The sequence below is a fragment of the Mirounga leonina genome, unplaced genomic scaffold, assembly GCF_011800145.1.
Source record: "Mirounga leonina isolate KUSES-001 unplaced genomic scaffold, KU_Mleo_1.0 Mir_53, whole genome shotgun sequence".
Taxonomy (NCBI): Eukaryota; Metazoa; Chordata; class Mammalia; order Carnivora; family Phocidae; genus Mirounga; species Mirounga leonina.
The window spans coordinates 8,769,335-8,792,862 of NW_023270807.1; the positions used below are offsets into that span (position 1 = coordinate 8,769,335).

At 51.3% G+C, this 23,528-nt stretch overlaps 2 protein-coding genes across 2 annotated transcripts; one reads left to right on the forward strand and one right to left on the reverse strand.

The window, feature by feature from the left end:
* The first annotated feature begins 101 nt into the window (after nt 1-101).
* BYSL (bystin like) lies at nt 102-10,497 on the forward strand. The gene is made up of 7 exons (XM_034991112.1): nt 102-656; nt 4,822-4,984; nt 7,126-7,264; nt 7,620-7,753; nt 8,303-8,463; nt 8,610-8,712; nt 9,245-10,497. Exons 1-7 carry the CDS (start codon nt 392-394, stop codon nt 9,588-9,590), a joined length of 1,311 nt encoding a protein of 436 aa, XP_034847003.1. The 5' UTR covers nt 102-391; the 3' UTR covers nt 9,591-10,497.
* Nucleotides 10,498-11,565: 1,068 nt separating this feature from the next.
* Nucleotides 11,566-18,516, reverse strand: CCND3 (cyclin D3). The gene is made up of 5 exons (XM_034991117.1): nt 18,190-18,516; nt 17,075-17,290; nt 13,946-14,105; nt 13,275-13,411; nt 11,566-12,763 (listed from the first exon to the last, which is right to left on the reverse strand). Exons 1-5 carry the CDS (start codon nt 18,385-18,387, stop codon nt 12,599-12,601), a joined length of 876 nt encoding a protein of 291 aa, XP_034847008.1. The 5' UTR covers nt 18,388-18,516; the 3' UTR covers nt 11,566-12,598.
* Nucleotides 18,517-23,528: the final 5,012 nt, after the last annotated feature.

Sequence of the window (23,528 nt, forward strand, 5' to 3'; positions counted from 1 at the left end):
GGCACCTCCTCGGTGACGCCTCCAGTGACGTCACTCCCCAGCTCCTGCCACGCCCCCCCCGCCTTGCTTCTGGGGAAGTTCACGTTTGGCCACATAGGTCCTCGATCCGTGAAAGTAGAAAATCATCGCTCGGACTGCCACCACTTATAGGAGCCAACGTTAAATGCAATGAGTTTATTCGGGAGTCCAGCTCCAGGACCCGTGAGCTCTTTTAGGGGGTGTGACGGCGCTGATGGCACTCCTGGCCTCCGAACGCTAGGAGGCGCTGTAATCTCCGTGGGGGCCTCTTGGGCACTGGGAGTTCAATGCGCAAGCGCACTCGAGGTTTTTTTTTTTTTCCCTTTTCCTCCGTTGGCACGTGTGAAGCTTTCCGGCAAAGTTTTGGGGGAAAATGCCCAAATATAAGGCGGCTCGCGGAGCTGCGGGTCAGGAAAAACATGCTCCCCTGGCTGAGCAGATCCTGGCTGGGGACGCGGTGCGGGCAGGAGCCCGGGAAAAGCGGCGGGGTCGTGGGACCAGAGAAGAGGAAGAGTATGTGGGGCCCCGGCTGACTCGACGGATTTTGCAGCAAGCACGGCAGCAGCAGGAGGAACTCGAGGCCGAGCATGGGACTGGGGACAAGCCCGCAGCGCCACGCGAGCGCACCACGCGGCTGGGTGAGTGGTGGAGGGTGAGTGCCGGGAGAAGGGTGGTTAGTTTATGGGGGTAAGTAGGCGGCCAAAAGGTATCTGGCAGGGAAATCGTTTGAAATCAAGAAAATCAAATAAAATAAATAAGGGGTCCGCATTACACCCTTGCAAAGGTAATGAAATGAGAGACCCAGCTCTGGAGCGGATTTAAAACCACTTGTAGTTTTAGATACTCGCTTCTAGGCACCCCCGCAGTTAGACCAACAGGGAGTAGTTGCTCACGCCACTGAGCGCTCCTAACATTTATCCATTTGTTCTATACATTCTTGGGAGTTGTCTAGTCCGTGCTTTGCACTGTGCTAGGAGTTTAGATGGTTTGGGTAAAGAAGGAAACAAGATAGCCACGTGCCTGACTTCAGGATCTTACAGTCTAGCCCAAGAGAGAGACAATTAAATTGATGATTAGAATAATACATTCCAGAATAAAGAAAGTATAGTTTTTCTTAGAACAGTAGCATTACTTTTGGGGGTCAGGCTTCCCAGATTGCATAACCTTTGTGCTGAGACTTGAAAAACGAGTGGAGAGTGCTCTGAGCAGGAAGAATGATCTTGTTTAGGTGCTCAAGAGGGAGAGAGACTAATTAAAAGATGGTCAGTATTATTAGGGTGGAAGTGTTGACTTCCAAGTCGCTTAATCTGTCTCTCAGATCTCTTTCATTTGTCCTGGGAGCAGTTTTGGACACAATTGAACACTGGCCTCCTGGCTTCAGTATCTTTTGCTGGCTCCTCTTTTGTCCCCAGCCTCCTATCATTGATGGGCCACAAATTTCAGCTCTTGGATCTCTTCTCTTCATGTCACTTTTCTGGTGCTGTCATCAGTTTCATGGTTTAAGTGCCATCTACTTAGTGACTGCTCCTAACTTTGTATTCTTGCCCTGATCTCTTCCATGAAAATCAGATTCTATTTCAGCTGCCTATTTGACATCTCCCATTTGAAGTCTAATAGACACCTCAAATTTAATGTGTCCAAAACAGAAATCCTGATATTCTCACCAAACCTGCTCCTCCCACTGTCCTCCTCATCTCAGTTAATAGGATGATATCCTTCCATTTGCTCAAGACAGAAACCTTGGACTCCTCCCTTTCTTACTCCACATCTAATTTGTTAGGAAATCCTGTTGACTCCACCTTCAAAATAGATCCAGAGTCAGACCACTTCTTTTTTTTTTTTTTTTAAAGAGTTTATTTATTTATTTGATAGAGAGAGTGAGGGAGCACAAGCAGGGGGAACGGGAGAGGGAGAAGCAGGCTCCCCGCCAAGCAGGGAGCCCGATGCGGGGCTCAATCCCAGGACCCTGGGATCATGACCTGAGCCGAAGGCAGACGCTTAACCATCTGAGCCACCCAGGCGCCCCGAGTGAGACCACTTTTCATCACCTTGGAACACAGTCCTGTTTGAACCACCATAATCTCTCACCTGGATTATTGTTGTAGCTTCCTGATTAGTATCCCATCCCCCTTAGAGTCTACTCGCAACAGCTGGAGGACTTCAAAGACCTACATGATCTGCCCCTGTTGCCAATCTGACCTCTTCTACTACTTTCCCCTTGACGTCTTCGTCCATACAGGCTTTATTGTTCCTTAAACATAATAAGTTAGGGCTTTTGCCCTTGTTATTCCTTTTGTCTTCGTTCCTTCGTAGGTTTATTCCCTGATTCTTCATCTTCTCAGAGAGGCCTGTCCTGGCCACTCCATTAAAAATGGAAATACCTGGGGGCGCCTGGGTGGTTCAGTCAGTTAAGCATCTGACTTCTGCTTAGGTCATGATCTCAGGGTCCTGGGATTGGATCCGGCGTCAGGCTCCACGCTCAGCAGAGAGTCTGCTTGCCCCTCTCTCTCTCTCTTTCCCAAATGAATAAAATCTATTTATTTATTTTTTTTTTTTAAAGATTTTGTTTATTTATTTGACAGAGAGAGATACACAGCGAGAGAGAGAACACAAGCAGGGAGAGTGGGAGAGGGAGAAGCAGGCTTCTCGCAGAGCAGGGCGCCCGATGCGGGGCTCGATCCCAGGACTCTGGGATCATGACCTGAGCCGAAGGCAGACGCTTAACGACTGAGCCACCCAGGCGCCACATGAATAAAATCTTTAAAAAGAAATAAATAAATAGCCCCCACTCCTGTTTCCACACTCCCAACTTCTCTGCTCTGTGTCCTTTTTTTCATAGCACTTGTCTTATTTTAATACTTAGTATTGTCTGTCTCCCCTATTAAAATATAAGCTCTGTAAGTTTCTTTTACACTAATTTCAGTACTCAGAACAGTGCCTCACATATAGTAGGCACTCATTGTTTGCTGGGTGAATGGGTTAATGGTAGTAAGGTAGGTAGGAGCCAAATCTACAAAAGACTTGGAAGCTATGTTCAGGATTTAAAGCTGTCTTAAAGACAGTAGGGGGCTATTGGAGAATATGGAGACCAGTTAGGAGATTGTTGCAGGCAAGAGATGACGCTGATCTAGGTTTACGCAGAACTGTGAGGGATATGAGAGATAGTCTGTCAGGTAGAATTGAATAGGACTTGGTAATTGATTGCATATTGGGGGTGAGGGCAGGGGATGAGGCAAGCCTACCAGGTTCTGGCTCAGCATTTGGTGGACAGTAGTACCATTTACTTAAGACATGGAACACAGCGAGTAGCAGAGGCCTGAAAGGAAAAGAGGAGTTCAGTTGATGACAGGTGAGGTTTGAATTGCTTATGGCTCATCCAAGCGCTGCTATACAGGAGGGAGCTGGGGTGAGTGTCTGGAGTAAAGGGAAATCTACCTACAAGCACAGATTTGGGGTTTGTTAGCATATGGAGACAAAAGTCTGCCACATCTGCCTCCCCCATTTAGCTTTTATCACACACTGCCTCTGTCTTTTTTTTTTCTAAGATTTTATTTATTTATTTGACAGAGAGAGTGAGCACACACAAGCAGGGGGAGTGGCAGGCAGAGGGAGAGAAGCAGACTTCCTGCTGAGCAGGGAGCCTTATGGGGGCTCGATCCCAGGACCCCGGGATCATGACCCAAGCCAAAGGCAGACGCTTAACCGACTGAGCCACCCAGGCGCCCACACTGCCTCTGTTCTTACTGCACTGTTCCCGTGTAACATTTTATCTTTCTGCTTGGATTATTACATCCCTTTTCAGATGCCCAGGCAGCTTGTAGCCTTCCAGTAGTCCATTATAAAAATGGGTTGTGCCAGGGGCACCTGGGTGGCTCAGTCGGTTACGTGTCTGACTTTGGCTCAGGTCATGATCTCAGTGTTCTGGAATTGAGCTTCCTGCAGTGTCTAGCTCTGCATTCAGTAGGGCGTCTGCTTCTCCCTTTCCTTCTCCCTCTGCCTCTGCCCCTGCCCTTGTTCATGCTCGTGTGCATGCGCACACACATGTGTGCCCACTGTCTCTCAAATAAGTTCTAAAAAGGGGGCGTTGTTCCATTGAAATCTGAACTCCATTGCCTGGCCTCAAGGCCCTCCGCGGTCTGGCTTTACTTTACCCATCTAGCCTTATTTCTTGCTACTGCCTGTTAGATACTCTTGTAACCAACTGTTCCTGCCAGTGTTGTGACCCACGTCTGGAGCACACTCCTCCAGTTCCCGTACTGCCTGTTCAGAGTCTGACTGTCCTCTGCTCTCATCACCTTTTACATGCCTGTGGTTTACACTGCCTCTATCACTCATGTTGGCATATAATGAAGCGCGACAATGTGTACAGAACAGAGGTGAAGAATGCGCAGTCTCAACCCAGACTACCTGCCTTAGATAAGTTACTTAACTTTCCTATGCTTCAGAGTCCCCGTCTGACACTGGGTAGAATAGTAATAACTACTTCTTGGTGTTATGAAAATTAAATACAGTGTTTAGAACAGCTCCTGCTATATAATTGAGTGTAGCGTGTTTAACGATTATTCACGGCATCGCTGTCTCCTTGGCTCATATTTGTACATTTTGTTTCTCAAGCAAGATTGGGAACAGGAAGCCCCTGGGAACTGGAAGACAGTGGGGGCATCGTTGCTTTCACTGCACCCGTCTGTGTCTGTTACAAGCCCATGCGAGGCCTGTACTGTGCCTGATGGGTAAAGTTGAATTGACCTCTACATCCCTCACCCACGGCTTGCCTTTGCTCATCCATTTCCTCTCCTGTTCTAGGTCCAGGAGTCCCGCAGGATGGATCAGATGATGAGGACGAGGAGTGGCCCACCCTGGAGAAGGCTGCCACGATGACAGGGGTGGGCCATCATGCGGAGGTGGTCGTGGACCCTGAGGATGAGCGTGCCATTGAGATGTTCATGAACAAGAACCCTCCTGCCAGGTGGGGCTGGCATGGCCTGGGATGTGGGATGTCCGGTCCCTGTGGCAGCTTTCTGCAGGGAAGCATATGGCCTGGCAATTTTGGTTCCATGCCTTTGGGAAGGGCCTGAGCATAGCTAGTTTTGGGGAACCAACTTGGCAAAATTGGCCCCTCCTTGGTGGGAATGACCCAGACCTCCTGCCCATCTGTCCACCTGTTGTAGAACTGCCCAGGCTTCCCCGGGAAAACAGCTCCAGGGCCTTTTCCCATGCCTCCAGGGCGATCCATCCCATTGGATTTGGTTTTGGCCTGCTTGGTTTCCTTAGTGCTAAGCTCGATTTCCTTGGCCAGGTCTCGTTCATACTCTCAGCGTCATTTCAGCCAGGGTTTCTCAGCCTTGGCATTACTGGCATTTTGGGCTGGATAATTCTTTTTTTTATGGAGGCTGTCCTGTGCGGTGGGGGATGTTTAGCATCTGGATGATTTCTATTCCCTGGATACCAGTAGTGATCTTTCCTACAATCGTGATAACCAAACAATGTCTGCAGACAGCAAAATGTTCCCTGGTGGGCAGACTCGCCCCCGGGTAGAAGCACAGTGTAATGCCATGTATCCTAAATGGTAGTTCCAAAACATGTGGGCATTGAAGGTCCTACCATCAAACTCTTAAGCCTGTAGATTCTGACCCAGGGGAGGGGGAGTCTCGGATAAAAGTCCCTCAACTAGTTCATTCTGACCCTGTGATACTTACGTGACAGTGTTTCTAGGCTTTGGGGGGCTAACGCATCTTTCGTTGGCTGATAATACTGAGAATAAGACAGGAAAGCTGAAGGAGGAGTTCTGTGGTTGCTTGTTTGAGAGCACAGAGTGAGGAAATGAGCCCACTGCCCACGCTGATGCCCAGCAGCTGAAGTAGACGTCACAAAGTGTGTTCTGGGCTGGTGTGTTTGTCCTGCCAGAGAGCCCCTCGGGTTCTCACTCAGCACCTCAGAACTCCTTGGTAACACAGCATTTTGACAGGACTGGCCGGATGATTTTCTTGCCTGCAACTACCGAAAACGGGGGTTGCCAGTAGTCTTGAGAAATGACAGCTGACAGCTTCTGAAAGCAAGCCCAGACCCATGTGAACTCAGCGGTCAGAGGCCCATGCAGTTGGGGGCGTGTTACAGGGTACCGTCAAGGACCTGAACTTTAGAACGTGAAAGGCCAGGCTTTAACTCCCACCAAGGCTGTGAGACCTTGGGGGAGTTACTGACCTCTGTGGGTATCAGTTCCTGCGTCTGAACAAGGGCAGCAACGACACCTCTACGGGATGTCGCACAGCCTGTACGAGATAACATCTGCAAAGCCCTACCTCCGTGCCTGGTGTTGAGAAAACAGGAGACGTTTTAAATATACCTTAGCAGCCTCCAAAGACACCATTATTATACCAAAGCCCAATGTAACAGTAATTCTGAACATGATAAGGTTATGTTTGATATACTATGTGTAAGGAACCTGAGAAAAATAACATTGATGTTAGAAATCTTTCCATAAATTTTAATAAATGAAATTGGGGGGAAAGTTTGTGTCATAGTCCCTACTTAATGGCCCCCAGCTACTTGAAATCTTAGAAGGTAACTGAGATGTGTCTGGCCCTCTAGAGAGGTCACACCAGGACTTTGTAACGGGGAGCCCTCCACATATTGCCGGCACATGATAGGTGTGTTTGAAATAGGCAGTGCTTACTGCACGCTTGCTGTGTACTAATAGTTCGAGTAATGTACAAACGTTAATTCTTATAATCCTCATGCTAACTTTATGAGCTAGGTACTGTTATTATCCCTGTCTCGAAGACTGAGGCATAGAGAGGCGAAGGAGCATGCCCAGGGTCATACAGGGAGAGGAAAAGCTGGGATCTGAACCCAGGCCGACTGACTTCAGAGTTCAGGTTCTTCACCTCCCTACAGCTGTCAGCTTTGTCCCAGACTGAATGACTTTTGGGTCCTCTGCACCCTGCAGGGATTCTGCAGTGGTTGGTAGGGCCCAGGGAGGCTGGGGCCACACATCCCAGCGGGATCACAGATGTACTGGAGCTCACAAGGGGCTGCGCAGGCTGCCTAAAGCCTCCTGGACTGACCACAGCCCTCTCTCCTTCCCTCCCGCACCTCCCTTACTTGTAGGCGTACCCTGGCTGACATCATCATGGAGAAGCTGACCGAGAAGCAGACGGAAGTTGAGACGGTTATGTCAGAGGTGTCAGGCTTTCCCATGCCGCAGCTGGACCCCCGGGTTCTGGAGGTCTACAGGGGGGTCCGGGAGGTGAGGGCCGAGAGGAGAGCCATGATGGAATACCCTCCTAGGGGCTGTGGGCTCCCATGTAAGGCTTTCTCTCCTCACACAAATGAGGCACAGTGGCCAAGAGCAGACTTAAGAGCCCGAGTGTGTGGGCTCAGATTCCTGCTCTGCCACTCACGTGTTTGGTGGCCTTGGGGAAGGTTCCTTCACCCTGGTTTTCCTCTCCCCAGCTGGAAAACGAGGGTGCTAAGAGCACATCCTTACAGGGTCCTTGTGAGCATTAAGTGAGCTAAGCCATGAAAACCACAGAGACGAACCTGGCACAGGGCACACGGCTTCCGTGTCATTGGCAGTGCTGATTCTGCACCCTCGTCCCCAGGTGTTGTCCAAGTACCGCAGTGGGAAGCTGCCCAAGGCCTTCAAGATCATCCCTGCGCTCTCCAACTGGGAGCAGATCCTCTACGTCACGGAGCCCGAGGCCTGGACTGCAGCCGCCATGTACCAAGCCACGAGGTAGAGACTGGGGGTTGGGGGGGGACAGGCTTTCCCTGCCGTTGTCATTACATTTTAGTCTTGCCCCAGAGCTCTAGCTGGAGCTTCTTTAGATCACTGTTTTCCCAGCTTTCCGGTTTCATGTCTCGGGGCCAGGACCCCGTTGAGACTCCACTGTGATAAGTTTCCAGAAGCGGGGCTCATAACTATTAGGGGACAACCCCTGGTGTGTCAGAGGGGCTCCTGAAGTCTGTGGCTCCCCAGGCACGCTTGGGTCCCTCGTAACAGCAGGGTAGAGAGAACCCGTGCTGGGGAAGGAAGGGGGATAGCACAGAGTTCTGGCTGTCCCTAGGACAGTGCTCACTCTGTTTGGGTGCACCTTGTACCCCTCCTGTGCCCTCTCTCATCCGACTCAGGTGTCGGGTGCACACAGCTGACTCCCACACACCCCTCACACCTCGTGTGCACCATCCACGGTGATATTTAGAGCGCCAGAGCCAGGCTCTTGAGTGACCTGGATCTCCCCCATATCCTTCCTCTTCCCGGCACCCCCCCCAAAAAAAACCCTAGGATTTTCGCTTCTAACCTCAAGGAACGCATGGCTCAGCGCTTCTACAACCTTGTCCTGCTCCCCCGGGTACGAGACGACATCGCTGAGTACAAACGACTCAACTTCCACCTCTACATGGCACTCAAGAAGGCCCTGTTCAAGCCTGGAGCCTGGTTTAAAGGTGGGAGCCCAGGAGGCTGCAGAGAGGGAGGGGCTGGAGCTCCTGCAGGTGAAAACAACAATCTGGACTTGGGAGATGACTGTATCTGCTCTAGCGCCTTTCTCTCACCCCGGACTCAAGGTGACCGCCCCTCTGACCCTCCCCAGGGATCCTGATCCCACTGTGCGAGTCTGGCAGCTGTACCCTGCGGGAAGCCATCATTGTGGGTAGCATCATCACCAAATGCTCCATCCCTGTGTTGCACTCCAGGTAGTGTTGGTGGGTGTGGAGGACAGTCAGTCAGGAGATACCCTGACAGGAGAATCCCAGGATTGGGGAGGGGGGGGGGGCGGACAGAGTGGAGAAGGAGCTGGAACCGCGCTGGATCTCTGGCTTGTTTATGCTCCTGAGCATGTTGCTGCTCCACTAGAATGTAAGTTCCCCCAAAACAGGAGCCCAGTGCTTGGCACATGGCAGGTGCTCAGTAAATAGTTGAGTGAATGAATGAATGAATGAATGGATGAGGAACGTGGGAAGAGAGCGTTAGGGGTGGAGATCTTCAGATACTCGAATCTATTCTAGCCAGATACTGAGACAAGGGGCTGAGTGAGAGGTGGGGACTTGGGGCACATCTGCATAGAGCTGGTAGCTGGGGCCGAGGGGGTGTCAGATTGGGTAGGTGAGAAGAAGGCCTGAGATGGCCCCCTTAGGAATAGCACAGTGCAGGGGCCAGCGGAGGAGGAGAGGGGAAGGAGGGACAGGAGAGGGCGGATCTTCCCTCCAGCATCTCCTTCCCCACCAGCGCGGCCATGCTGAAAATTGCTGAGATGGAATACAGCGGTGCTAACAGCATCTTCCTGCGACTGTTGCTGGATAAGAAGTATGCGCTGCCCTACCGCGTGCTGGACGCCCTGGTCTTCCACTTCCTGGGCTTCCGGACGGAGAGGCGCCAACTGCCTGTGCTCTGGCACCAGTGCCTCCTGACTTTGGTCCAGCGCTACAAGGCAGACCTGGCCGCAGACCAGAAAGAGGCCCTCTTGGAACTGCTGCGGCTGCAGCCCCATCCACAGCTGGCCCCCGAGATCAGGCGTGAGCTTCAGAGCGCTGTCCCCCGAGATGTGGAAGACGTGCCTGTCGCCATGGAGTGAGAAGAGTGATTTGCCCTGGTCTGAGGGGCATGAGGGGACCCCAGGACTCCCTGTTGGTGACACGGGGCTTTTACAGCGGAAGTCGGGACAGATCGGGACGGTGAGAGAGGTCACAGGCATCTGTGACTCCCGATACCTGACAGGGAGGACTGGAGGATCTGGCTGGCTCCCTCTTCCATTCCACGTCTTCGTCCCTATTCCGTTCTGAGACCTGACCTGAGGTGCCCCACGCCAGTGTTCCCACTCCCTGGCTGGGGCTTGGAATAGGTTCTTTCTCTCAGGCTGTTGTGTTCACGTCACTGCGATGTGGAAAAAAAACCAAAGGCAGGTATTTATTGAACTTCTGTGTTTTGATGTGATCAATGGAGATCTTTTTGCTTTCCCTCTTTAGCTGGAGAGAAGCTCTTCCCTGTTCCTATCTAGGAGTGGATTCTTAACAGTTTACAGAGGATACTCCCCCACCCCACCCCACCCCCGCCGCCCCCTGCCTTATTCTGTAAGTTTGTGTCTCCAGGTAGAGCCTCCATAGAGGCAGAGGCTACTTTGGGGGAATGCCAGCGACCAGGAGGTGGTTCAGAAGATGGTCCTGTCTCAGTTGTGTGTGGACTGCTACAGGAGAAAGTCCCTAGAGAAAACTGGAGCTGCAGAGAATAATAAGGTCAGGCCCTGGAATGAGTAGATCGGGAGTCACCACTAGACAGGTTTCCTAACTTTCTTGGCTACTTAAAGCTTTAGACCAGGGGTTGGCAAACTAGAATCATATGCTGGTTTTCTTACAGCCCATGAGCTAATTGTGATTTTTACATTTTTTAAATGGCTGGGGAAAAAATTAACAGTATTTTGTGATAGGTGAAATTTATATGAAATTGATTTCAGTGTCCATAAGTAAAGTGTGTTGGGACATAGCCATCCCTATCCATTTGTATTTTTATGGCTGGGCTGCTTTCATGCTACAGCAGCAGAGTTGAGTAAGGTTGGACCTTGAATAGTGCAGGGATTAGGGGTGGTAACCCCCTCACGTAGCCAAAAATCTGTGTATAAAACTTTTGACTCCACAAACATAACTACCAGTAGCCTAGTGTTGACTGGAAGCCTTACTGATAATACAGTCCGTTCACACATTGTGTAAGTTACGTGTCATCCGTACAGTATTCCTGCTTACCATTACCATAAGTGTATGCATCTATTGAAAAAAATCTGCCTATAAGTGGACCTGCCCAATTCAAATCATGTTGTTCAAGAGCCAGCTGTACAATCGTTCTAGAACCCTTCTTGTTTGCTTTTGGTGAGTTCATTCCAACCCAGTTTATATATTTGGGGAGAAACCGATCACGAATTTCACATTTCTCTGCACATTTGTCTTTGAGAAACGACGTGAAACTTGCCCAGCTGCGGCAAGCCAGGTAGTACAGACTGCACAGGCCTCAAACACCAGCACTGCCTCAGTTTACCTTGTGTGGGGAACCACACCCACACCTGGTGTCATAGCTTGCCTTCCACAGCCTTCTAACCTCTGCTTCCACACACACACACACACACACACACACACACACACACACACTTCAGGTCTTTTTCAAGATAAAGGGCCATATTGTAGTATATAGGTTCCTTAACCATTTAAAGTAAAAACTAGGCTATCCACTTCATTTCCTTCTTAAAAAAAATGTGTCATTCATTAAGTTTTTGAGTATTGTGCCTCAAGCCTGTTTTCCCATGAGCCCTGTGGTTTTTATTGTGCAATTTTGCATGGTGCAGTGAGTTTTAGGAATGCGTACATCCCATTGTAATGCAGAACTGACTATATCTGGGGCAGAAACCAAATGGCCCACAGAGCCTAAAATATTTACTCTCTGGCCCTTTACAGAAATGGTCTGTGAGAACCCCTGCATCATGACCCTTGACTTCTGTTCTGCTTACATCGTGCATTCTAGAAGCAGCTTTTCCCCATGCCAGCATCCAACCCAAGAAGCCAAAGCCAGGTTTATTCCAGAATCTTTATTAAGGTAGCATGATGGTCCTGGGCCACCAGCCTGGACCTTGTGGCCTTAGGAAAGACCTGTGTCAACAGGGCTTGCCTCCCTCTCCAGACAGGGGCTCAGTCACCTCCAGTTTATCCCTGCTCCATCCCTCACCCCCAGAGGATGGGGCAGAGGGCCAGAGGGAGAGGAGGGCATGGCCCCACTCCAGGCTGTAGCAGCTCCTCAGCCACAAAGATCCTCTAGCCAGTAGCAGAGGGGAGGGATGCAGCAACCACCAGGGTTACCACCACTTGTGGGGTAGATGGGCCCCACCACACCCTCTTACAGTTGTCCTCAAAACAATTAATAAATTAAAACCACCTCTTCCTTCAGCACTGATCCCCCTCAATCATACAGGAGAAGCTGAGCGGCAAGCAAAGCAAGGAGGAATTGGTTGGTTCTGCCCCTCTGACAGAGGCCTGGGCCGGCCCTCTGGGAGCAGCTGTGAGCGTGGATTATGCAGGGGCCTCCAAAGAATGTCAAGAGGAGCTCTCCAGACTGTTTCCCCTCACACATGTCTATCAGAATATCTGAAACTTCTTCAGAAAGACCCCAATCCAAATGCAAGAACTCTGGAAGGTGCAACACCTTTATAAGGCACTAGGGGCATGATGGCATCTGAGAACGTGAGAGCCCCAGATATAAGGGGGCCTCAAAAAGGAATACTGGTACATGTATTTTACCTACTTCAATTTCATTTCTGACCAGCCTGGCCCACCGCCAGCTAGGATCAGGGAAGGAGCAGAGCTGGTCAGATACAGAGAAAAAGAGGAGCCTGGCTGGCCACCCAAACATGGCTGGCTGGCCAGGCCCCTTAGTGCACGCTGCAGGGATAGGTAGGGCCTGACCCCTTCTGCTTTGCAAGGGGTGAATAGGAAGGAGCCCCCTCAGGCTTCAGATGTGGCGTGGTTCGTTCCTGCAGGCAGGGAGGGGGGGTGGCAGTGTCCCCTCCTCTGCTGCCAATGGCCACTGGAGGGGGCCTCTCCGGGGCTACAGGTGGATGGCTGTGACATCTGTGGGAGTGCTGGTCTGGCTGGGCCCCTGGCTACTGGAGCCCCTGGGGGCTTTGGGCACCGGGCTGGGGGAGGTCGCGGCTTCTCTGAGGCTCTCCCTGAGGGCAGCTTCGATCTGCTCCTGACAGGCCCGCAGGCAGTCCTGCAAACGGGGAACGGTGAGTAGTGACTGCTGGGTGGGATGGCAGAAGGTACCCTTTGGGACTAAGGGTCCACTTCCCACAGCATCTGATGGCAGATGCGGGGGAAGGACACCTTCCAGCACACAGGGAAGTCTAGGGAGGTTAGGCCACAGCCCAGCCCCAGGAATCAGCCTTCAGTTCTAAGAAACTGCCAAGAGGATGTGGCAAGGGGGTGTGAGAGCAGCCCTGCGTGTGACAGCAGATCTTCCACCCCCACTCCTGCATACCATTTGGCAAGAAAAGGGCACCCAGGGACAGTGCCTTCAACCCACCCAAGACACCTGCTCTTCCCCAGACCAAGGCAGGAGATAAAAGGCCACACGAGCCCCAAAGGTGGGGCTCCTGAAACCAGGAGCAGGGACTAGGTTAGGGATGCACGCCTCCCTCTGCTGGGGGCTCAGGGAATAGCACTGCTTCAGGAACTGCTGAGCCACCGTGGCGCCCCGGGGGCCTCCCCTGGCCGGCACTCACCACCTCAGTGCCTGTGATCCCTGCCAGCAGCTCTGTGAGCTCGTCCCCAGACGTGGAACACGCACCCAGGCCTTGCACTGCAGCCCCAATGCTGCCCGTGGCGATCATGGATGGCGGGTACATGGCGAAGGTGTAATCTTGGAAAGAGGGAGGCAAGCATGAGGCAAAGGCTTAGTGTGGACTTCCTATGGCTCAGAAAAGTGTCAGGCAGCGTGAACAGGGCAGGAAACTCCCTGCAGTGAGCGCTAGAAGAGCAGTAACGGAGGAGGGCAGGAAAGGGCCGCTTTCCTAGAGGGCACCAGGGTAGACCGCAAACTCCCACGGGTCCATCAGGTCCAGGGGGGTTGGGAAGTGAGCCTGACCAGGGACCAGGGAGTGAATGAGGCTCTTCCTGATGTGGAAACAAAACCAGGGTCAAGAAGACCTTGGTTCTGCTCCCAGCTTCATCACTGAGACCTTGAGCAAGTCACTTCTCTCTCAGCCCCTATTAAATACTGGGGGGTCTCTCAAATCCCATACAGCTCTGATTATGTTCTGCTGCCTTTTCTGGGTCCCCTAGTCTCAAGAGGGGATGGAATATTCACAAATCTTGAGAAGAATACAAACCACAGTCCGGTTACGTGCCACCCTTCCGAGGCTTCGGAATTTCCTCATTTGGCAAAAAATCTTACCTGTAGCACAGAGGGCCAAAAAGGTCTGGGCATGTTTTTTGACCAAGGCTTGTCGGTCCCGGGGCAGAGAGAGCCGGTGCAGAATCAGGGCCAGGAAATCATGGGCAATCACTGCTGCCAGGTCCCACTTGAGCTTCCCCAAGACCAGCACCTCCCAGTCCTGGAGGTTGGGAAAGAGGGTGGAGTCAGTGGCTGAGGAGGGAAGGGTAGGGAGTAAAGCAGAAGTCTCACAGGGAAGGAAGCCCATCAAACTTGAAGGTCAAGACCCCAGTTCTGCTTCTGGGTGTACAGACTTGGTGCTGTGGAATGGGGGGGTCCAGGGCACAGAAGAACTAGGGGAGTTGGCTTTGGGCACCTACTGTTCGCTTACTAAGTGCCAAAACTACATGTTTGATAGAAACAGTCTCTTTCGATCCTGTTTGGTTAGCTTTCGGGGGCCAACAATGCAGGTCTTCTGACCTCATGCAGGGCTCTGGGCACTTCCCCAGCCAGGGCTGAAAAGACTACAGCAAATACCACCGACAGCATCATAACCTTGAGCCTCCTCGGAGGTGAAGCAGAAAGACTCCGAAATCCCAGGGACTTGAGAAAGGGCAGACCACCACTAGCCTCTCCTCCAATTCTGCATCCCAGCCAAGTCCACACCCCTTGAAGAAACCAGAATGAACGTGAGGCCACGCCTTTTGTGACACAGCCACTGAACCAAGCCTGAGGTTCCTCAAAGGGGAGGTTACCCAACCCAACCCAACCCACATCCCGTTGGTGGGACACTGCGGGGGGGGAAGGGGGTCTGAGATGTAGCACCCCATTCCACCCTTTTTACCTGGAACCACAGTGGCTAGTGTCATTTAAGTCTCAGGAAGCCAAGGGGAGGCCAAGCCAGAAAGGATGGGTCCAGATGATCCCTGAGGGACCAAACCCTGTCTTCGCCTGCTTACACCTACATACCACTGCTAGGTCCTGGAGGGAGGCTGGGGGCCCCACCCCAATCCACTCGTCTGGGGTTCCTAGTCCCGGCCCCATTTCTGAGTTGCACGCATGAGGATTTCTTCATTGTTTTATCTCAGGAAGGAACTCATGGGTTTGGCCCCTTACTGAGGCAGAAATGGCAACCCCGCCCAACCTCTTCTAGGTCCCCGGTCACAGCTGTCCCTCTCCTGGCCCCCGCCTAAGTGTCATCCTCCCCAATCAGCCCCAAGCCTCTCACAGGGCCCTACAGAAAAGAGCCTGGCCCGGAGGCAAAAGAAGCTGGGCAGAGAAACCAGCATTCTACTCATGCTTGTCCCAGTGCTCCAGTTTCTAACTCAGAAGTGAACAGAAAGCACCTAGCCTCCAAGGAACCATGTGGAAGGCAACTTGGAGTGGGGCTCTCCCTGTGGGGAGGCAGGGGGTCCCATGTGAGGGAAGGCAGCCACCTTACCCGGTATCCGGGCAACTCCTGAAAATCTCCGCCCTCGCTTGGTGGACAACACACCCCTGGGAGTTATTAGTGGCAGTGGCTTGGCAGCTTCCACATCTGTAGGCTTCAAGGCCCCCTGGGCTAGCCAGAAGACCCAGACCCTCCTCATCCGCTTCAGGGCAGTGCTTCCCCCTCCTTCTCTGGGCCTCCACTGGGCCTCTCTGCTGCACAAGGATTTGGACCGACTGGAGTTCTCTGCAGTCCCTTCCAACTCTGACCTTCTAGGAAGGCATCTGCACACTCCACCCCCAGCTCAGGCAGAGGGAGTGGAGGAAGAGTCCTTGTGGCCTGTTCTGAAAAACTCCCCTCACACAAAGGCGCACACACCGTGCCAGTCTTTTCACAAAAAGGAAGTCCCCTTCTACCTTCCAGCCCAAGCCCCTCCAAAAACATCTCGCTCGCTGGCCCTGGAAACCGGCTCCACCTTCAGACTGGCCAAGAACTACCAGATTCATCACAAAGAGCTGTGGGGCCTCCCGGATTCCCAACTCCGGCCTCCTACTCCCATCTCTGAGAGCGACTTGGCAGGAAGAGGAATCCTGTTCCTCGACAAGCAGCAGTCAGGGGGCCCCCAGTACCCTGGCTTCTTGGCCAGCCAATCACAGCAGCTTGCATGCTGCCCTCCTCCCAGGAGATGGGGCCCAGAGACTCCTCTCAGGGTCAGGAGAAGACTTGGCCGGGCCGTAGAGCAAGGTGGAGGAAGGTGCCAGCTCACCCATCCTCTCCCCCTGGCCCCCCCAGGAGATGATCTGCCTGCCCTAAATAACCTCTCCCAGATCCAAGCAGCTCCCCCACCCTCCTTTCCAGGCTCAATGGGGAGAGCCTTGACTCTCTTGCCTTGCCTCAGGAAGAGCCCAGCCCAAGTTCCCAGCAAGAGGCCCAGGGAGCCACTTCCCAAACCACAGGAGTGACAGAAGCTCCCCACAGGGTTATGAAAGACCTCGGGCCCGAGTGGGTGGGCCCGGGGAGGGGGCAGCATGATCACATCGGAAGCAGCTGCAGCTCAGCTCCCCGGCTGTCCCTCAGCTCTGGCCTTTGACTGAGGGGGAAAGGGAGAGGTGACTCCACCAGGCCTGAAGCAGCTGCTCAAGTTCCTCAGAACGAGGACAAGAAAGGAGCTATCTCTTCTGGGATATAAAAGGAAGGAAACAAGGTGGGATGACAACTCCTTGGCCCTTCCTGAGAGCAATCAGGGCCTGGCTTTAATCGCCTCTGCGAGGCTTTTTAATCACAAAGTCCACACTGGGACAAAGACTCAACCAAGGCAGCCCCCTCCCCCACATGAAGCACATTCCACTCCCCCACTCCAGTGGGGGTGTGCAGGCATGTCCTTTTGCTGCCAATAAATAACTCATGGTGGCTGTGTAAACCCAGAGGCAAAGTACTAGTGAGTATAGACATGCAGTTTGACTTGTTGCTATCTGGGGGAAAGACCAGGAAGAAATGGCACCCCCTGGAGGTTAGGAGAAGGGGATTCGATTCGTGCTGGCAGCTCGAGCCTGGGCTGGGGCTACCCTGACTGTCCCACCGCGGTGCCCCACCTTTTGCCCCCAAAAATAAGCTGCCGCTACCCTCCCCAGGGGCAGAAAGCCTCTGAAGTCTTGGCTTTCCTCTTCCTGGTAAGTGAGGAGGTATTATTGTGTCGGGGGTGGGGAGACTTATGCACGCACCCGCAGCTGGCGGGGAGAGACAGAGTGGTCGGTGTAGATGCACAGTTTTTCGATGGTCAGGGGCGTAGTCTCGCGCAGCTTGGAGGCCAGCAGCATGCAGACCGCACCCAGGAGCTGCAACTGCGCCTTTCGGGTGGGGACGCAGGACAGGTAGCGATCCAGGTAGTTCATGGCCAGGGGGAAGACTTCCTCCTCACAGCGCTGCTCCTCACAGACCTGGGGGAGGGCGCACAGTCACTTCTGGGGCGGGGGCATGGGAAACGCTGCAGCACTAAAGGACGGGGGCGGGGGGGCGCTGAAGGGAAATGGATGGGGATCGAAAACATGGGAGGGGGGATAAGTGTACCTTCGGTGACAAGGACTAACATACGGAGGAGGATGCGCCTTCCCCAAGGAGACGCCCCCCACGTCCTCTGAGTTGCCTGCCTCCTTTCCCCCTCCTCTGGGGGGGGGGGGTACGCCAGAGGCTCCCTTCCTTAAGAAGGATTCCAAACTGAGATTGCCCTCCTCCATGGCGAGGAGGGGGTTGGGGAAACGGAAGAGTTACCCACGGTAGCCGGAGAACTGGGACCTTACCCCCATTACCACCACCCACTGCACACACCCAAAGGGAAGGGAAGGGAGGAGACTCCAGCCGCTGCCTCCCGCACTTTTCATTTCCCTGACTGCCGGAACAGCGCGCGCGCCACCCCCACCGTCTTCCCCGCCAGAACCCCGCGACAGACACAGGAACCGACTCTGGGGCGGGGGCGGCCGAGCCCAGGGTTTTCCAGGCGCGCTCTCCTGAGAAAGCCGAGCGGGGGAGGGAGGCAGGAGACGCTGAGAGAAGCCGGAGGGGAGAGGGTTGCCCTGGTCCCGCTTTCCCGGCCCGAAGAGAGGGCTACTGAGGGTGCCAAACGACCGGCAGTCAGAGTTAGGGCTGGGGAAGGGAAAGGGAAAGGGACACCACGGAGGCAGTCGGCTGGCTAGGGTGCCCGAGTGAAAGGCCAGGCCCCGGGGATCGGAGCCACCAAAGCATCTTGCTGATTGCTGTTGGGACCAGGATGTCCCGACAGGGCGGCCCGGGGATGTCCGGAGCCGGGCGGCGGGGGAGGGGAGACCCTTCCGGGCGATACCTCCAGCATCCAGTACGCCAGCACCTTCCGCATGTGCGGCTTGATCTCCCTCTGCACACATTGGAAGTAGGAGGCGCGGGGCACGTAGCGCTCCTCCAGGCGGAGCAAGCTCTGCAGGACACGCTGGTCCCCCAGCAGTCGCGGGTCCGGCCCGGCCCGGGGCGCGTGCCGGGTGCCCTCGCAGCACAGCAGCTCCATACTCGGGCAGCGCACGGGCGGGCGGGAGCTCGGGCTCGCGAGCCAGAACGCAGGCGGCGGTCGGGAGAGCGCGGGGCGCGGGTCTGGTGCTGGCGCTGGCACTGCGCGGCCGAGCCCCAGCCCGCCCGCGCCGGCGCGCGCGCCGCTTCCCTGACAGGCGCCCCGCCCCTCGCGACGATGTAGCAACCGTGGAATGCTCGAGCGGCGCAACGCACAAGGGGCGGGGCCGCCGGAGCCCCAGACGGAAAGGGCTGGCTGGCCGCCCCCTCCCCCCAGGCGGCCGCATTGGTCGGCGGGGCGCGGGCCGGCCGGCTTCCGGGCGCTCGCGGCCCTTCTGAGCCCCGGGTGGAGAGGAGCTTCTTGGAGGTGGGCCTCTTCCCCCACCGACCAGCCCTCCCCTTTTGCTTCTCTGACTCTAGCCGCCCAGGAAAGAGCTTTCTTCCAAAGGGTTGCTCATTCATTCGTCAGACCCTGCTTCACCCCCTGAAGGCTCGGGGGAATAGGAATGATAGTAAGCTAGCCACTTCTTCACGCACACCGATCTGAGCACTTAACGTGTAACAACTTACTAAAAATCCTCACGCAAACTCTACGAGTCAGGTAGGAGACTCATTTCGCAGATGACGAAACTGAAGCACAGTGAGTGTCACAATCAGAGAGTCTGTGGCAGAGCTGGGACTGGGAAGCTGAAGTCTGGCTCCAGAATCCGTGCCCTGCGCCACAGCCAGGGAAACTGCGGTCCCCAGCCCGGCAAAATTGGCATTGCCTGCGCGCTGGTTAGAAATGGCCCACCCCGACCGGCGGGGTCCAAATCTGCATTTCAACAAAATCCCTGGGGATCCCTGTGCGCACAGTTTAAGTGTGAGAAGGACTGGTCTAAATCTGCATATTACAGAAATACAACAGGGCGGAAAGGCCGTGGATTCAAGGCCTCACCTTGTCATTAAGTTGGCTGGGTGGCCTTGGACAAGCCCTGAAGTCGGCCTTAGTTTCTGTTTGAGGAAAACATGGGCGGAGAAACTAGATCCTCTGAGAAGGGAGTTCCTGGCCCCGACTCTATGAAATCTTCCAGTTGCCATTTCTCCACTTCCCAAACTTTGGGTTACTTCTCAGTTTCCCCAAAGCTGGATTCTATGTGACCAAGAGGCTGACCACAGGCCTCCCGCAAAGCTCCAAATGGGAGAAGGCCTGAGGAGATCCCTGCCTCTCCTGGGGTCCTCCCCAGGAAGGAGCCACTAAAGAAGTGAGTTGTTAGAGAAATGAGTTACAGAAGAGGCAAGTTTTACGCTAAGCATTTTTCTCAATGAATTGTTTTTTGGGGTTTTTTTCAGTTTTTTTTCTTTCTTTTTAAGTGACCTCTATCCCCAAGGTGGGGCTCAAACTCACGACCCCAAGATCTAGAGTCTCACATGCTCTTCTGACAGAGCCAGTTACATACCCCTGTTCTTTTTTATATAATACATTTTACTATCATTTTCATATCATAGGAATATTCATTTACACTACAGAAAACTTAATATGTAGAAGCCACAAGAAAAAGGAAATAACTACCTACAATTTCACCATCCAGAGACAACCCTTTAAAATGTCAGTGTTTATCTTTCTTTTTTTTTTTTTTAAAGATTTTATTTATTTATTTGAGGCAGAGAGAATGAGAGACAGCATGAGGGGGGGAGGGTCAGAGGGAGAAGCAGACTCCCTGCAGAGTAGGGAGCCCGATGCGGGACTCGATCCCGGGACTCCAGGATCATGACCTGAGCCGAAGGCAGTCGCTTAACCAACTGAGCCACCCAGGCGCCCGGTGTTTATCTTTCTACAATTGTTCAATGAATAAACACATATTTTTAGGAATAAGATTGCAAGCTGTTTTGTAAGCTTTTCTTTTTCACTAAAAAATACTGTTAATACTTTTTCCATGTCATTATATATTCTACATTTTTAATGGCTACGTAGTATGCCTTTGGTTAATGTATTAAAATATATTTTATCAGAGCTGTATTGTTGGAAATTTAAGTTGTTTCTAGTTCTTCCCTACTAGAAACAATACTGTAAAATATTTTTGTCATAATATCTTTGTGCACACTCATGATTAATTTCTAGAAGTGAATTAATTTCTAGAAGTGGAATTTCTCAATGTAAGGTTATGAAACATTCTAAGGCTTTTGATACAGTTCTTATTACCAAATTTCCCTGATAAGAAGCTGAATTGAGGGGCGCCTGGGTGGCTCAGTTGGTTAAGTGTCTGTCTTTGGCTCAGGTCATGATCCCAGGGTCCTGGGATCGCCCCGGACTCTCTGCTCCTTGGGGAGTCTGCTTCTCCCTCTGCCTGCTGCTTCCCCTGCTTGTGCTCGCTCTCTGTCAAAAATATAAATAAAATCTTAAAAAAAAAAATCTGAACTGATCTAATGAACAAACATTAGAAAATTTGAAAGAGGCGCCTGGGTGGCTCAGTTGGTTAAGCGACTGCCTTCGGCTCAGGTCATGATCCTGGAGTCCTGGGATCGAGTCCCACATCGGGCTCCCTGCTCAGCAGGGAGTCTGCTTCTCCCTCTGACCCTCCCCCCTCTCATGCTCTCTTTTTCTCATTCTCTCTCTCAAATAAATAAATAAAATTTAAAAAAGAAAAAGAAAAAAACACTACCAACTGGAGAGATGAAAATAGTATATCAGTAATTATATATATTTTTAATTCAAGAGCACTTGTATCAACATGTATGTATGCCATGCGCCTTATCTGATCTTGTAAGTCCTTTACTCCTGTCTTCAAAAATACAAACATGCAGTTGCTTTAGCTAATCATTTCAATGCACTCTTTCATGAAAGAGAACACTAAATTTAAAATTATAAAGATTGGGTATGAAGTTCTGGGGAGGCAAAGGTGTGGAAGTGTAAGAGGCTTTTAGGGTGCAGGAGGACTAAAAAATGTAGCTTTTGGGGGCCCCTGGGTGGCTCGGTTAAGCGGCTGCCTTCGGCTCAGGTCATGATCCCAGGGTCCTGGGATCAAGTCCCGCATTGAGCCCCACACGGGGCTCCGTGCTCGGCGGGGAGCTTACTTCTCCCTCTTCTTCTGCCTGCTTCTCCCTCCTTGTGCTCTCTCTGTGTCAAATTAAATAAATAAAATCTTTAAAAAAAAATGTAGCGTTTGAAGTACAGAACCAGAAACTAGATCTGTCTGAAGGAAGGTGTTTCTTTACTTTCAGAATTATTGAGTAGGACTGTTGAGATAAGAAAACTGTATCTTTGATGAGAGAGTAAATCACCATTATTTCATATCTTAAAGTTTTTTTCTAGTCTTACTGAGATATAATGACATATACCTGTTAGAGTAATTTAAGGTAGACAGCATAATGATTTGATATATGTATATGTTGCAAAATGACTACCACAATCAGTTAACAACTATCACCTCACATAGTTACAGTTTCTTCTCTTCTGATGAGAACTTTTAAGAACTACTCTCTTAGCAACCTTCAAATATACAGTACAGTAGTTAACTGTAGTCACCATGTTGTGCATTATATCTCCAGAACTTATCCACCTTATAACTAAAAATTTGTACCTTTTGACCACCTTCACCATTTCCCCTACCTTCCACACCTCCCCACCCCCCTGCCTCTGACAAGCAACAATCTGTTTTCTGTACCTGAGTTTGGTTTTCATAGATTCCACGTAAAAGTGAGATCATATAATACTTGTCTTTCTCTGACTTATTTCACTTAACATAATGCCCTCAAGGTCTGTCAGTGTTGTCATAAATGGCAGAATTTTTTTCTTTTTAATGGCTGAATAATCTTTCACTGTATATGTATGCCACATTTTTTATGGAGAAAAAACTGGACAGATGAAAAGTGGAATATTAGTAAAAATATTTTGACATATTAGACATTTACATGTCTTATATAAATGAATTACCTATTTATGTCCTTTGCCCATTCTTTTATATGAATTTTTTCTTATTGATTTATAAGTGCTCATTACATGTGAAGAATATTTACCCCTTTTCATATTTATTCTTTGTCATATATGTTGCAAATTTTTTTTTTTTTTTTTTTAGTTCATTGTTTGCCTTTCACTTTTGGTTCATGGGAGATTTCTTTTTTCTAACAAATAAAAGTTTTTTATTTTACATAGCCTTATCTACTGATATTTTCTATAATGACTTCTGCCTTGCCCACCTTAAAATTATAAAAGCACTACAAGAAAATGTAGGAAATATTTACAGATGAATGTTTTTTATCACCTAAGGAACTTGTTGAAAATGCAGGTTTCTGGGCCCTGCCTCAGGGCTTTTCATTCTTCAAGTCTGTCATGAGGCCCCCAAAATCTGCATTTTCATGAGTATATAAAGTTGGGTGTTTTTTTTTCATGTATATATTGTTACTTACCTTTATTCCCCTTATATCATATTAAGTGGGGTTCTAGCCTTACTTTTCCCAAATTATCACCCAAAGTTCCCATGGCACTGATTTAACAATCTGTTCTTTCTTTCTCACTCTCTTCTCTGCAATAAGCATCCCTTGGCCTGGTTCTTGCACTTCAGACTATGCCTTATTTTTGGCATTCACGGCCAAAGACTTTCACTGGGAATTGGCCCTCAGAATTCTTGCAGCTTTTGTCTATGGAAATTCACTTTAGGGCGCCTGGGTGGCTCCATTGGTTAATCAAATGCCTTCGGCTCAGGTCATGATTCCGGGGTCCTGGGATCTAGTCCCACATCGGGCTCCCCCTGCTCTGTGAGGAGCCTGCTTCTCCCTCTCCCTCTGCCTGCCACTCCCCCTGCTTGTGCTCGCTCGCTCTCTCTCTGTCAAGTAAATAAAATCTTTAAAAGAAGAAGAAATTCACCAGGTCTTTAGCCCAATATCAAGCATAAAAGTGTTTCAGAAAAACACTAAAAGCTCATCCAGTGTGAAATAACCATGGTCCCTTCACTTCCAAGAGAACTGGCCTTCAACTACAGCAAGAGGTATGTAAATTAGCACGAAAAACTCCAGTTAGACAATGATATGAGACACAGAAAACAGAATCTTCTTCTCTACAGACCTCTAAAATCATGGCAGGACCTCTCACTGCCCTCCCCATCTCTTCATTCCCCCTTCCACCACTAGTCAGCCCATTAATCCTCTCTGCTTGCCCTTTCTTTC

What these genes read in the sequence shown, in the direction of transcription:
- CCND3 (XM_034991117.1), bottom strand. Translation starts at nt 18,387, where the DNA reads ATGGAGCTGCTGTGCTGCGAGGGCACCCGGCACGCGCCCCGGGCCGGG. An exon ending in TTTGGCCCTCTGTGCTACAG is followed by an intron (nt 13,412 to 13,945) that starts GTAAGATTTTTT and finishes CCTCTTTCCAAG; the next exon opens with ATTACACCTTCGCCATGTAC. An exon ending in GGATCACAGGCACTGAGGTG is followed by an intron (nt 12,764 to 13,274) that starts GTGAGTGCCGGC and finishes CCCCGTTTGCAG; the next exon opens with GACTGCCTGCGGGCCTGTCA.
- BYSL (XM_034991112.1), top strand. Translation starts at nt 392, where the DNA reads ATGCCCAAATATAAGGCGGCTCGCGGAGCTGCGGGTCAGGAAAAACAT. An exon ending in AACAAGAACCCTCCTGCCAG is followed by an intron (nt 4,985 to 7,125) that starts GTGGGGCTGGCA and finishes CCTTACTTGTAG; the next exon opens with GCGTACCCTGGCTGACATCA. An exon ending in TCTACAGGGGGGTCCGGGAG is followed by an intron (nt 7,265 to 7,619) that starts GTGAGGGCCGAG and finishes CCTCGTCCCCAG; the next exon opens with GTGTTGTCCAAGTACCGCAG.